The following is a 14,786-nucleotide window of genomic DNA, read 5'->3' on the forward strand; positions in this document are numbered from 1 at the left end:
ACTGGCTACCCGACTACCGCCTACCATTTAAATATTTTATCACGACTGTCCCGTGATAGTGTGATGTGGAGAAGAAGCCGATCTTCTCTACGACATGACTACATCGTGTGCATTTAATATATTTTCTATAGATTAGTGGCTACTAAGTACCTACTAATACTTCAGACCGTAACGCAACCAAAGTATTTATGGCCGTGTTCCAGTCACCGACCTAGTTCGTATCATATTTTTTAAATCATACAATTTGTATATGTTAGGATTTACAGTTGAGATTCTGTTATATTTTAACGTTCAACCGATCGTACGTAAAAATGTCAGTTATGACCGAGAGTCGACATTAAATTGATCCACCTGCAGGTACATCATAAAATCGTTCTTGCATTTGTTATGAGTAGCACGATGGGGGGGGGGAAAGGTTAAGGTGCCCATGTCATTGAAATACAAATGTGCCATACATGAGCCCTATTTTAATTTATTCTGTTTGTCTGCGGAGTGTGGATGTGAATACGAATTTTTCGATTTTTATTAAATAACTATTCAGTTTTTAGGATTTGAGAAGTAATCCTCCCTACAGACGCCTAAAATGGAATAGGTAACTAATGCCGGTATCTTAAAATCTTCCTTAAAAAAACAACATTTAAAAATGACATTGTGTTTATAAAATATAATGATATGCTTCTAAAATTAAGTACCTTCCCACGAACAGTAATTTTAAATTACAACGAAATAACTAAAATGTATGTTCTTCAATAAAACACCAAAATTATAAAAATTATAAAAATATAGTAAAAATATTTTTTTATTTTATTAATAGGTAGATGTATTATAATGACGTGTATTAAATGTAGGTAAGTGAGTGAGAAAAAAATTATGAATGTATCATGTAATATTATATTACATAAAGTAATATATTTTTTGAAGGTATTTGAACAGACCAGCAAAATCCTATACGAGTCTCTCTCATTTAAATATGTAATGCCCTTCCAAGTCAAAAACTGCAGCTATATAGAACATGGGTACCTATGACTTACCTAGTCAATATTATAAATTCAATAACATATTTTTATGTTGTTTTCGACAGCTTGATAAAATACGTAACTTAATGCATTAATGCATGGACTCAAACAATGGTATCTAATCTTATTGCCTGTGCTACATAAAGAGAGTAGGAAAATGAGTTTTTGTTTTATTATTTAAATGTCCGATTTTTTTTTTATCTGTAAGCACTTTGAAATTAATGCATCTCTCAAAATTCGATTACACATATTTGTCCACTCATGTTTAATGTATTTACCTTACCAAACGACGATTAGCTTATGTAGTTTCTCAAAGTACCTATGTAGACTGTACAATATAATAGTGGGGCAGTATACAATAATTTAAATAATTCGTGTTCAGTGTTTTTTTTATAAATTTAATGCTGACTCAAAATCGTCGAGAACTGGATTCCCGACAATTATATACCTACCAAACGTCTTCATGTACAGTAATAGTTATCGCCGAGATTGTGGCTTAAATTTTTTCTAAAAACATTCCACAAGTATATGGGTAACCGTAACCTAACCTTTATAGATAGAATATGTACCTATACTAGTATACTGTGTATAGGTAACTAATATATACCTATTGTATACGTTTGTCGGGTTATTTTTTGTTAAGTGAAAACATAATAATTGTTCATTAAGTAATCATTAAATTATTTGTTATAACTATTTTTAAATCATTTATTAGTGTCGTCATCGATTTATCGTTATAAGTGTACATTAGAATAATTGTATTATATTACGTGCACGTCTTGTTATATTGACTACCTACCTACAACACCTGTGTTTTCAGTGAGTTATCAACTAAATAAGTAATAATAGTATTTAATATTTATACCTAACAAAAAATTCAACCTAATAAAGTGATAGTTTTTATGATTAATATATATTATGTTCAAAAATATTATTCTGGTATAATTTACCAAAATATGCCTAATTTGTTGAAAAATCTACGAATTTCCCTATGATTAGCCAATGTGTAATATCTGTCTTATTTGAGAATATTACTGTATTATAATATTGGCTAGAGCTTCATCTATAATGTGTAAATTCATAGCTAAACAGCTATAGCACTATAATATGTTTCGAGGAACTAAAAATATTTGCTCAAGTACCGGCGTACTAGAGTAATTTGTTAAGTATCGTTGTGCGTTGTGCTTTGTTGTCGAAACCGCGGGAAACATAAAAAATAAACAATGATGTGAGTGGGCGAGATTGTATGTCATCTTATCATTGACTAATACAACTGATAACATTCTGCTTTCAATTTTCATAATTGACACTTGAGACTTATTATTTCCGGCTTTATATCTATCTATCGCCGTGCTTATTAATATTATGCTTTATTTATTCTCCAGAATGTTTGAAAACAATTACATAATGTTAGGCATGAAAGAATCCTACCAATTCCAAAAAATCAATTTTTTACATTTATAATACTATACACAATTTATTCATTGATACAATCTATATTATATTACTACGATGCAATATTAATATATTATAAATATAAAAAATTATGTAGGAACATATTTTTACAATTGAATTTTTCTTTATTAAAAACTCTTATTATTTTGATACATCACAAAGCAACGTTTACTCAAACAAGTTCAAAAAAATAAAAAATGTTATAGTTCCGTCACACTTTTTGAATCAAATCGTTTCTTTTCGCGAATCATTTATTACCTAATAAATACCCTTTAAGAAAATACATACAATTATCACACACCGCTAGATAGATTAATTCTCACCAGTCATCTTATTTCTGCACCATAGCAGCAAAATTCTACAATTAATAACTGAGATTAGGCAATATTAGAAATTATGTTTTACTATATATCTACCTTTTGTCATATTGGATGCTTGTAAGCATGATTTTAGTCTAAAAAGTATTTGAGAAAAAAATCGTCAATGTTATTTATAGGGTATAGAGGGAATGAAAAAGTGTTCATACAAATTTAATTATTTTAACAAAATTTAAGAAATGTCTTAATGGTTATTATTTATTAATAAATGCAATATCTATAGATTTAGATACCAACAAGATTACTTTTATTTATATTTTTTCAGAACTAATAAAAGATGGACAATTTTCGACAACGATTATGTTTTTATTCACCTACAGTAACAGATATTTCATTGGATCACGAACGAAATAATGTGAGACGTTTCTATTTTATAATTATGCCCTAAGTATAAAATACTAATTACCTAAATCGTATGTTTGTGTAGGAGGTTCAAGATGTAATGGTATTTTTTGGTGCTGACAAAATAGGAAATATGATTATATTGTGCGTTAATCAAAATTATAAACTAAAACAATCGAACTCTTTAATACTCATTCGAGATCCTACCGGACTTGAACTCACAAATCAAGGTATCTATATACTTAATACTTATCTTAATTTACATTAAATAAATTACATGTCTCAAATTTGGATGGATTATCTATTATAGTTGAATCGCTTAAGCTTATTATATAAGGAATTTGTTTTATTTTCTAAAGAAATTTCACTGATTGTTACCTGACTATAATAATACCAAACTAATAAGCCAACAAAAATAATAGTATACATATTTCTTGCTTTTGTTTCTTTTAGAAACGGATAAAGGATCATATGAATTTTCTAGTTGGAAAACACCCAGTCTCCAATTTCAATGCACAGTACCTATGAGAACATGGAGAATTGTATTCAGTGGTCGTCTAAGGTTAGAATATATATTATATTACCTATAGGTACTATGTAAATTAAAACGTAAGTAGGAACGTACCTATCCTATTATATTTATATATATTTTTTTTTTACAGAAAGGGCGAGAACTATCATCACTTGAAGATAAATATTTTGTAAGTTTTTTTAAACATTTTTTTTTAATTTGGTTGATAGCTATTTTTAAATATACATACGGTCAATACGGTTATTAAGAAAAAAAATCATAGATTTTTAATCAGAAATGAATAACCTGAAAATTTTTTTAAAAAGTGTCGTAGTAATTATTATATGGTCGGCTAAACTGCTTAAACTTAGAACACACATATATTTAGTTATAAACATTTTTATTTATTATTTTTTAGGTGGAAGGCATTCGGATTTCCAGTGTACTGCGATAAAAATAATACATTTTTCAAACATGAAATCGACCATACTGATCCGGACTAGTAAATGCTTCTGTATATAGATCCTAAATCCTAATACCTATTTTAATTTTACTTAACGGTTTTAGCATTAACAATTTATTGGGATTCGATCAATTTGGTCAAATTTCCGGTTCGATGGTCGTAGATGGTAAAACAGAAATGATTAACATGCGTGCAATGAGATTAAGACGGTGGAATATGTCAGTTGACGACTTGGCATTTGTTGGATTTATGGATAGTGATATAGTTTGTTCCGTACAAAAATTAGAAAGGTAATATATAGCTATAAGTTTCTTAAATAATATTGTGACCCCCGGTGTTATAATGGGTCATTGGAATTAAAAATGTTTATATACTATACAGTTGATTTGTTATGAGTATGAGTTATTTAAATTAATTAGTTTTGTAATATAAACATTGGCCTAAATATAGAATTAACTGCCATGGCCATTTAAAAACAACTTCAGAACACGAAATATTCACACCTGATGACATACATTTTGTGAGTGAAGAAAACTTAGAAAACGACAGTCTGACAATCGAAATACATCATAAAAGTGAATATCTGCTCTATATTTTTTTCCAATTCTTTCGTTGCTCCAGACTTTGTTGGTTCTTATATTCGCATAATATTCTTTCATATGTTTTTGTACTATAGATTTCAGTTTAAATTCAAGTTTAAAAAGCCAAATGACTGTTGTTTTAAATACTGTGTCGATTGAAATTGTTCTTGGAGACGACTTTAAAGGAATACTTCTATGTTTCAAGTAATTATATTTTAAGCGGTTTTTAACTGCGCAATACTGCGTATTATAAACTTAAAACAATACAAACAATATTATTTATGTACCCTTATTAAATGAACAATATACAATACAATTTGTTATGGACTTTCAGAGATGTACATAAAACTAGCAAGATGGTAAAATGTGCAGAAGATATTTCTGTAAACGATCATAAAATTGGCTTAACTGTAAACTTAGACTCTGAGATGTGCATGTTCAGTAATATAGTAGGAAACAAAGCAAAATCTTTGTTTCAATTAAAAAAAGCAATCGTTGATGGTCTAATTAAAGACGTGAGTTACACATGCGTAAACGTATACATACACTTTGAATTCTTGAAAACGAAATCTATGAGGAATGGTTTTTATAATATAATTGTATGTTATTTATTGTTTCCGGTTCAAAGATTATTGTCCCAGATGGCATATGCATCACAACGGTGGCAATGAGAGCACATATAAACGAAAATAAAGAATTGTCGATCGATTTAGACAGCGCGATCGAAAAAGCAAAGCACAGCGATTTTGAGCATTTGGCGGATTACTGTGAACGGTAACCAAAAAAAAAAAAAATTATTCACTGATATTCCGAAATATCTATTACAGATGGGTACCTACTATATATGTATGTGTATAATACGCATTATATTATAATAGCTACCTGATCCTGCACGATGTTGTTGCCCGTAACAACTTAAATATCCGTGGGTTTACACCTTCCTAATCTCCGTTGAATGTAAACTGCACAAATTTTTAATACGCGGTATTTGGGTATTTTAACCAAACATAATATTACACAGCCGGTCTAAAACTTTATCCAATATTCAAATCATAACAACTATTTTATGTTTTGTAACCTGCAATAGCAATCTTATACGAACAGAAGAATATTCGTTTTTCGTGAGTCAACAAATCCCCTCGAGAGCCCCTCTTTAAAATTTAAAACTTTGACTTCAAAATTCAAACCCTCGGGTACAGGATTACCCAAGCACCAATTTTCATAACCACAAATGCTATAGTCTTTGCTATGGATTGATTACACACACAAACATTGCATTTTTTGCAGTTTTATTAATATATGAATTATGAATAATATATTACATTGTTCCGTTTAGGTTGAACGATCGGTGGCGGTCGACGAAACTGTGCACCGAGTTGATGGAGGCGATTTCGAACGGCGTGAGCGAACACTGCGTGTATGCCGTCCGTTCGTCTGGAACCTTCGAGGACGGCGAATCGACGTCCTCTGCCGGCCAATACATCACCATGCTAGGCTGTACCGGTCGTACTTGTGACATCGCGGCGGCTGTTTTAGAATGTTGGTCGTCAAATTTCTCGGCACGAGCTTTGACGTACCGAAAGTACGTTGTTGGCATATATTCATGGGGGCTCTGGGACTAATTTGGTGCGCGGGGGGAGCTGTAGCACTTACATTTACCCCTTAAAAAGACGTCGCACCCGCATGTGTTGTCTCCGTCTTACACCCATACGACATATGAAATTTTCACTCACTAGTTTCAATCGTGTGCTATTATTTTTGATATTAGAGTCAATTGACCAATAATCAAACTTTTAAGTAAAGACATTATCTGTGTTCTCTCATTGGTTTTTACAATATTTTAAATTTGATGTGAATTATAAGCATTTTCAAATATTAATACTTAACATACTCATAAGTCATAACTCAATTAAAAATTAAAAAAACAACGAGATACTGAACGCAGATATTGTTATAACTAGAGGTCGAATTTATATTCTCTTAAAAACCTTAAAATATGATGTTTTTATGTCACATAAAATAAGCAATATATTCTCTAAATATTCTTTTAAAATACCAGATATATGATGTTTTATGTCTTTAAATATGCAAAATATTCTTTTAATATTAAAACAAATTCAGTTTAAATTTATTTTTTATTAATTTGATTTTAAATATATTTAATTTAATTAAATGTACAATAACAATTAATAACTATATATTGTTCGATGAATAGTCATGACAGCAACAAAATAACCAATGTGCTATTGCATTCGATAAGGAATACCTGGGGATTAATTTTTATTAAAACCCAGAAATAAATCATTTTGTGAACATTGAAATACATGTATTTATCCAAGTGTTCGTATACCTGAAATATGTTCATTATATGCCGGATATTACAAAAATATTCTCAAATATTTTCTAACGTGTTAAATATTCTCCAACCCCTAAAATATGCTTTTTTATGTAAAATAAATTTTTTCCTGTGAATTCTGTGTTTCATGATTCGTAAAGATTTGCTCACTCCCATTTAACTGTATAGACTAGAAACAAATATGTAAAATCATAAAAATCCGACCTCTAGTATTGTTTTATAATTCACTGTAATATATCAAAACTAATAGCACACAATTGAAACATTTGAAACTATCGTGAACGAAATTTGTCTCGTACTTTGTGTGTAAGATGGAAACAATTCCTGCGGATGCGACTTCCTCTTAATAAAATATGAATATACATCAATATATATATGTATATGTAATATTTATCCAGTATGATTCATGAATCACCTCCATGTTTTTCTTTAATAATGTATATTTATTCAAACTCTGATTATTGACATTTTTAAATATATCTGAGGTCATATTTTCTATTGTTTAGATAAACACAAGCTTGCTTGATCCCAATAGTACAATTTAACACAAAATACTTATTCATTTTCAGCGTAAGAAGTAATCACACAGTAGTCAATGTTCTTAAATTAAAGTTTGATAACAGATCAATTCGTTCTAATATATTGAAGCTAACGACTAGGTTTTACTAAACGCAAATTTGCCATGTTACTCATGGGTCGGAGGAAAAACAAATAATGCACCGACATCCTCTAAATAGACTTGATATTAAAAATAAAATAATTATATATAATTAACATTTTGTATTATAAATTTATAAACAATGTAACTAATAATATAATACCGCTACCACCACGGTTTTTTATAGTACTTTGTTCCGTCTTCCGTCATAGTGGACGACTGATAATTTTACTACTAAGTACTAGTACTAGTTTTACTATGTACAATATAAAATATTTTCGCAGGAACAACGGACAGCCGTTGATGTGCGATATGGCTGTGATCATACAGGACCAAGTGAGCGGTCCAGGAGTGGCCGGAGTGGCGTTTTCCAGAGACCCGAATACTGGCGATCCTGGGAAGATCACTGTAGCCGCGAGTTACGGTCTGGAAAAAGCGGTAAGCCTGACCAATAACCAAAGGCGTAATTATACATACAAAAAAAGACTCCGCATTTTATATGAGACTTATTTTTCTGTAGGAGGATATTACCCTCATAAGTCATAACCTAAATTTATAGACAGCGATAAATATATTTCCAACAAATAACAGTCTACATTTTTTTTTTTTATTATTATCACCAAATAAAGGTAATGACACTAATACGATTAGTCAGTAGTGATTTGTCAACAAAATGTCAAAAAGGTGGGGTAAATTTAGTACCAGGGCATAAAAATACAGTAGAAATCGGTTATAACGAGTTTCAAGGGCCAACTATTTTTTCTCGTTATAACCGATATCTCGTTATATGCGGTTAGAACGAATGCTCGTTCTAACCGATTAAAAGCGGGAAATACAAAAATAAAAAGACGACTTTTTTTATTTTCTTATATTCGAGATTAATACTAAATTTATACGTGTATGTACGTTATTATACGTTATTTATAAATTAAGACATACATTTATTATCAATTATTTATTGGTGCGCAGTCGTTTTGCATTAAGTGACGTGGCTTGTAACATATTTTTCAACGTATCCCAATTCTTCATTATGGTTGAAATTGTCGACGAAGAGGTGCCAAATTCTTTTGCGATTACGTTATTTGTAATTTGTATTAACTTTAAAATCGCAGAATTTGTAGGAATAATGTTTATTATTAAAAAATAATCCATACCTGCACAACTAAAGATAATGTATGTCAATGATTAATCGACCTAGATAATAGGCAAAAGTTCTTGTCTTGCAGGTACCTGTACTTTCGTAGTAGCCAGAAGGCCGTTAGTTAAGTTCGTTTTATTTTACTCGTTAAGACGATAACTCGTAATAACCATAATCGTTGTAGAAGTACCTATGTTTTAACATACAATTATTTGGGCTCGTGCCGGGACCTAACGTTTTGCTTGTTGTAAGCAGTATCTTGTTCTAAGCGATGCTCGTTATAGTGATTTCTACTGTAATAACAAATTGTTACTATCCTATTACTGAAGAATGTCCTCCTATTTATGTTTTTTTATTGTTATATCTTAGATTCTTAGAACTTTCATATTTAATACTTATTTACTATTAATAATTGTCATACATTATTATTTTTTAATACCTATTTACATATTAAAAATAAATTACTACCACAAAACCACAACTGTATTAAATTAATACTGTGTTCATATACTGTATTCCATGTATTTATGTCGATTCCAAACCACAGTCTTCTATTTCTATACTTACGTAGTCTCACTATAGTTAGTATAGAAATCTGCATTCTAAACCACGAGCATAGTATTATAATAAAATATTCCCAACATTATTGAGATAGATTTATTATATTCTTCTCAGTTCTCAAACCATCACTAATTGTACAGTGGTTGTTATCAAAAGTACAAAACTGTTTATACTTACCTTTATCATTTGAAACCGTGGACAACTGTCGATTATAATTTAAACTAAAAATATATTATTTATTTTTAAAATGTATTATTACATTACACCATTAAAAACAATTTTAAACAAAATCAAAAGTTTATACTTTATAATGAATGGGTAATAATAATAATAACAATTAAGTATACTAAGTTTTATCATTGGGTTACTACACATAATACTTACTTTTTAATTTCTTACTCGATTACTTCACATTCGATATTTCGTCCCAAACAAAGTGCGGGTCGTCCACTCGTACTACACATAATTTTAGTCCTTGATGCACATACACTGTAAATTTGTAACTTTAAGTAAAGTTCTAAAAAATCCTAAACTATAACATAGTTCTTTTTACAGGGCGTTGTATCGGGATCAGTCGAACCCCACGAGGTCGTTGTTTCTAGGTTGCGGTTCGAGGCAGTCGATGAAAATTTCACTAATTCTGCGGGACTAATGCAGGCAACATCTAGTAAATATATTTATTTGACTTAAGTATCGTTCTAGTGCGTTTTTAGTTTTCATTTATTAAGTTCATACGTAATACATGCCATACCGTCTAGGGAAACGCTCCAGCATCGGAGCACTGATCCGTATAGGTATCTTAAAAAGTATCTAATGTATTATACAGTTCAGTGCATCGAAGTGGCTCCTATGAATTTAACCAATGTAACTGAAAACTTGGGAATAAGATACTTCACGTATGATACGCATCTATGTGAAACAACCCTAGGTTGGGTAAGGCAATAACTGATAAGAAATCAGATTATTTATATTTTATAGTATGAAAAGACTTTATAGGTAAGTTACTACATTGGTAATGCACTAATGCATAATAAACTAATAAATAATAGTACTTTAATACGCACCAACTCACTAATAATAATTATATAATGTAGTTAGGAATTTTAAATAAATTAAATGTCAGATTATAAAGATAGTATGATACCTGCAGCTATACGAATTCGGATGTTTTCATACTTCGATTTTTGGTATACTTTTAATCATCAAAGTTTCATAGTTTTATGACTTGTAAATTGTTCGATTACTCATCTAGGTTAGTTATCACCTATCTATACTGCAACTTGTAAGTATAAGCAATTCCCATTGCAGTCCAGCCTAATTCTAAAGGCTCACCGTGCAATTATGCCACCATTAATAATAAATTCTTCTTATTTGGGGTTTGTCGGCCATTAAGGCCATCCCGTTACACATCCAATTTTCCAGCCTTCCCTATCCAGCGCTCGTACTTTCCAATCCAGTCCTGTATTCAGTGCCTCCATGTCTTTTTTTATAGTATCCTAACCTAACCTAACCGAGGTATCACCAGTGATTTTTTTCAGCTGTGTTCTCGTCTATGATCATCCTCATTAAGTTGTTCTGGCTTTGCATAGCGTGTCCAGCCCATTGAAGTCTTTGGTTTCTAATCGTGTTTACTATATTATTTTTTTTGAATAGACTTTCCAGTTTTTCCAGTTCATTGTTTTTTCTTATTCTCCACTCTCCCGTTTCACTGTCTTTCACTGGTCCAAAAATATTCCTCCGGATTAATAATAGCTAATAACTAATAACTAATAAGTAATAAGAATAATAACAATTATAACGTGTATACCAACTACAGATTTCAGCGTTGAAAATGATGGTGATGCAAAACCGCTGCAGTGTATTTCCGATAATTTGGCAAAAAAGTTGGCTGACATCTGCGTCCAAGTGGAAGGCGTGTTTGGTTCACCGCAGGACATTGAGTGGGCGGCTGTAGAGGTATTAATTTTGCATATATTATTTTACTGTTCCTTAATTTTTTATACGAAGCTCAACTTCGACCATGGGTCTGATGTTTAAAGGGTTGTACAATTTTCCATTTTGATTTTCATAAATACTTTTTAAAATGTTTTTATTGCTTTTACTTTACATAAAAAAGTTTTATATTAAAAAAAAATAGGTTTCGAAATGTACTAATTATTGTAATAGGTGAACATCGTTTGAAATTTAAAGTACATTAAAATAAACCTGGTTGCACTCTGCACTTCGCAGTATATACGTAGATATCGTATAGAGTCTTATAAACTCAAAATTAACGTTATTATAATATAATTATACTCGTATATTATGAGTTTAAAAATTACGAGTAAAATATGAATACATGATTATCAATTTATTATTACTGTGCACCTACAGATATACCTAACTATTTACTGAACGGTTAACTTGTTCAAAAAAATATAGTTTAAAGCGTTCTTAGGTGTATAAACATCTGTTAATTATCGCCTTCCGCCTTCAGGATCGAGTTTACCTTCTCCAGTCGAGACCGATCACGTCCATATTCGCTTGGAGTAACGATGAAATTACACATGAATTTGACACGCCATTTACGAGCGACGACGTGATTATGTTTTACAATGTGAAGTTAGATCGCAGAGCAATTACATTGCTACAGAATCCAGTAGGTTAACAAATTAACACAGTAATTTGTCCAATTTCAGAGAAGTCTACCCCAACCCTATGCACACTTTATCGTTGACTTTGGATTTTTTTCCGATGTATCCACTGTTTAAATTGACCGAAGGAGAGCCCACTGAGATCTATCGCAACAAACAGTTGTCCTACACGCACAACAACATGTGTCTTAACGTATGTCAAGTAAGTACCAATATACAAACACAAACGTTATAAAAATGTAACTCATTTGCCATACCTATTATATTGATTTATCGTCTATCTATTTTTATGAAAGATGTTCCAAGATTTAGAACCTGGCAGCGTATATGTTAAGATAATTGAGTATTCGATAGCCGGAAAATGTTTCTTAACAAGTGAAATCTGGGAGAAAATATTATTGAAAAATCGCAGTTCTGCGTTAAAAAAAATTTTGAAATCTATTTCTACATTTAAGGTAGGTATTTATTTTGTATATTATAGATTATATGTAAAAATGAATTGAGAAACTCATAAAATATCGTTTAGGAAACACTTTATCTTGAATCGCGAATAAACGAAACACACAAATTGATTTGTAGTGTAAACATAGAACAATCAGACACGGCGTTGGATCTTTTAAACAATATCAATAGCGTTGTGGATGTTTTAGAAAAGGTATTATAATATACATTCAATAAACTAATACTCTTATTACAGTCTTGGGAAATAATTTAATTGTAATGAAGTTTGTTTTTTGAACTCCACCAAACTTGACTAAATAAATATTTAAAAAGTAATTTAATTACAACTTTGAAAAAAATTCTTAATGAAATTTAATTACCAAAAGCAACTACCTTAACGCTGCCTTTATTTAAAATATACAGATATATAGGTACCATTGTATATTAATATATTATAAGCTTAAATATTATTTTTTGAACGACTTGATTAAAGGTCACTTTTTGTCACGTGGCGTCGAGCACGAATAATATCATATCACATACATTGTTAGCAATATTAGGACTAGATTTCAATAAAGGTAAGCTTATTTAATTATTGCCACTTTTTCCACAAATACAATTTTTAATATAGATTAAAAACTATTGAGATTTGAATTTTTAGACTCTCCAATCGACACGTTATCTGATTTAGCGGCCTCAATTGATACACCAGACATAATAAACGTTTCAATTCTAAAAGATATTCAAGTAAAGTCTATGAGCATATTATATAATATTGTGATATATTTTTTAATTAAAATACTCGATTATTTTTTTAGACTATTGCTGCCATCGTTTCCGAAATGTCTTCAAAAAAAGAATTTTGCGATTTGCCCGTTGAAAACTGTAACGACTGGTTAAAATTGAATTGTGAGAAAGGTTATGCCCAAGTGGAAGATTTCATTAAAAAATATGGACACCGTGGTGTCCAAGAGGTTTGACTTATACTTACTAAGTACACTTGTACACTCATAATAGTTATTTATGCAAAAATGAAAATGAAAGATCTTGTATTAAGCTAAAACTTTATGATTTAACCATCAATATTATAGGTATGTATAAAATAGTTTGATAATGAAAAAAATTATATTCAATTTTCATTACATATCGATTTTCTTACATTATATTAAATTTATTTTTTAATCATTATCACTCCTGTTAGCCTTAAGAATCAACTATTTTTTTACTGATTTTATAGTTAGATTTTGGTTCAGAAACATGGTCGACCGATCGCAACCGATTGTTTTCGTGCCTCCAATCTTTAATATTGTACGAACATCGTCAATCCGATAAAAAACCAACAGACATCAATTCTAGTACTGTTTCAAGAGGATATATTAAAAAGTATTTTTAATTAGTTAAAGACATTTATGAAATGCTGAATTTAAAATTTATTTTTTGTTCCATTAGAATTATATTCGATTACTTATTAAAGAAATATCGTCAAAGTATTTCATACAGAGAACAATCAAAAGATATGTTGGTGCAGATCACTCACAAGCTGAGATTAGGCTATCGAAAACTCGGCGATAAACTGGTGGCTGAAGGAAGAATACCGGATTCGAAACTAATATTTTTCATGTCCCAGTACGAAGTAAGAAAGATGTGTGGTAGCAATAATTGTCCCGAAATAGTGCACAAGTAAGTGTTTTAAATATAATACCATTGATTATAAATACTATAATTATACGTCAAATCCAATAACCACAGACTTTAAAGAAAATACATGACAGAACCCCTCATTGTTTAAGGTTGTTGTATCCAAAAACCGAAAATATTTCATTACATTTAAAAATAAATGTAATATAATGTATAATTTATTTGTTTATTTAAATAAAACAATATAAAAGAAATAACCGTCAACCCAGTACTCTTCACCATAATTATACAAGAATTCTAATATTTTTTACGTGTTATAATAACAGACTTATCTTATTAGTTATTTGTAAATATAAGTATTTTTTTAATTTTGGGTAGCAATTTAAATCGATATTTACTATTTAGTGCTTTTTTCCAAATCATTTGATAAACTTGGGAAAAGTTTTCAAAATTAGGAATACATTTGGAGTCTATACTGTAGATCAGCGTTTCCCAAACTTTTTCTCTGCCGGACCCCCTTAGAGAAAATAAAAAAGATCGCGGACCCCTAAATAAAAATTTAAATTAAAGCAATAATAAATAATAATACTAAATTGTTTGCTTTATTTTTAAAATT

At 30.1% G+C, this 14,786-nt stretch overlaps 1 protein-coding gene across 6 annotated transcripts in view; it reads left to right on the forward strand.

Moving 5' to 3' along the window:
• Positions 1-14,786, forward strand: part of LOC111028371 — a 16,951-nt gene continuing 2,165 nt past the window's right edge. For 2 of the 6 annotated variants that reach the window (XM_022306996.1, XM_022306997.1), the window contains exons 1-25: positions 1-214; positions 1,732-1,835; positions 3,114-3,203; positions 3,276-3,420; positions 3,644-3,752; positions 3,853-3,891; positions 4,120-4,203; positions 4,269-4,454; positions 4,615-4,739; positions 4,841-4,949; positions 5,080-5,260; positions 5,374-5,519; positions 6,082-6,327; positions 8,044-8,197; positions 10,014-10,125; positions 11,275-11,414; positions 11,935-12,059; positions 12,137-12,293; positions 12,388-12,546; positions 12,618-12,746; positions 13,026-13,110; positions 13,194-13,279; positions 13,351-13,506; positions 13,770-13,915; positions 13,982-14,212. In XM_022306996.1, the coding sequence (XP_022162688.1) occupies positions 3,126-3,203; positions 3,276-3,420; positions 3,644-3,752; positions 3,853-3,891; positions 4,120-4,203; positions 4,269-4,454; positions 4,615-4,739; positions 4,841-4,949; positions 5,080-5,260; positions 5,374-5,519; positions 6,082-6,327; positions 8,044-8,197; positions 10,014-10,125; positions 11,275-11,414; positions 11,935-12,059; positions 12,137-12,293; positions 12,388-12,546; positions 12,618-12,746; positions 13,026-13,110; positions 13,194-13,279; positions 13,351-13,506; positions 13,770-13,915; positions 13,982-14,212 (3,128 nt within the window). In that variant the 5' untranslated portion in view covers positions 1-214; positions 1,732-1,835; positions 3,114-3,125. The other 4 variants (XM_022306992.1, XM_022306994.1, XM_022306995.1 and 1 more) reach the window with 4 other exon arrangements.

The sequence above is a fragment of the Myzus persicae genome, unplaced genomic scaffold (assembly GCF_001856785.1).
Source record: "Myzus persicae strain clone G006 unplaced genomic scaffold, MPER_G0061.0, whole genome shotgun sequence".
NCBI lineage: Eukaryota > Metazoa > Arthropoda > Insecta > Hemiptera > Aphididae > Myzus > Myzus persicae.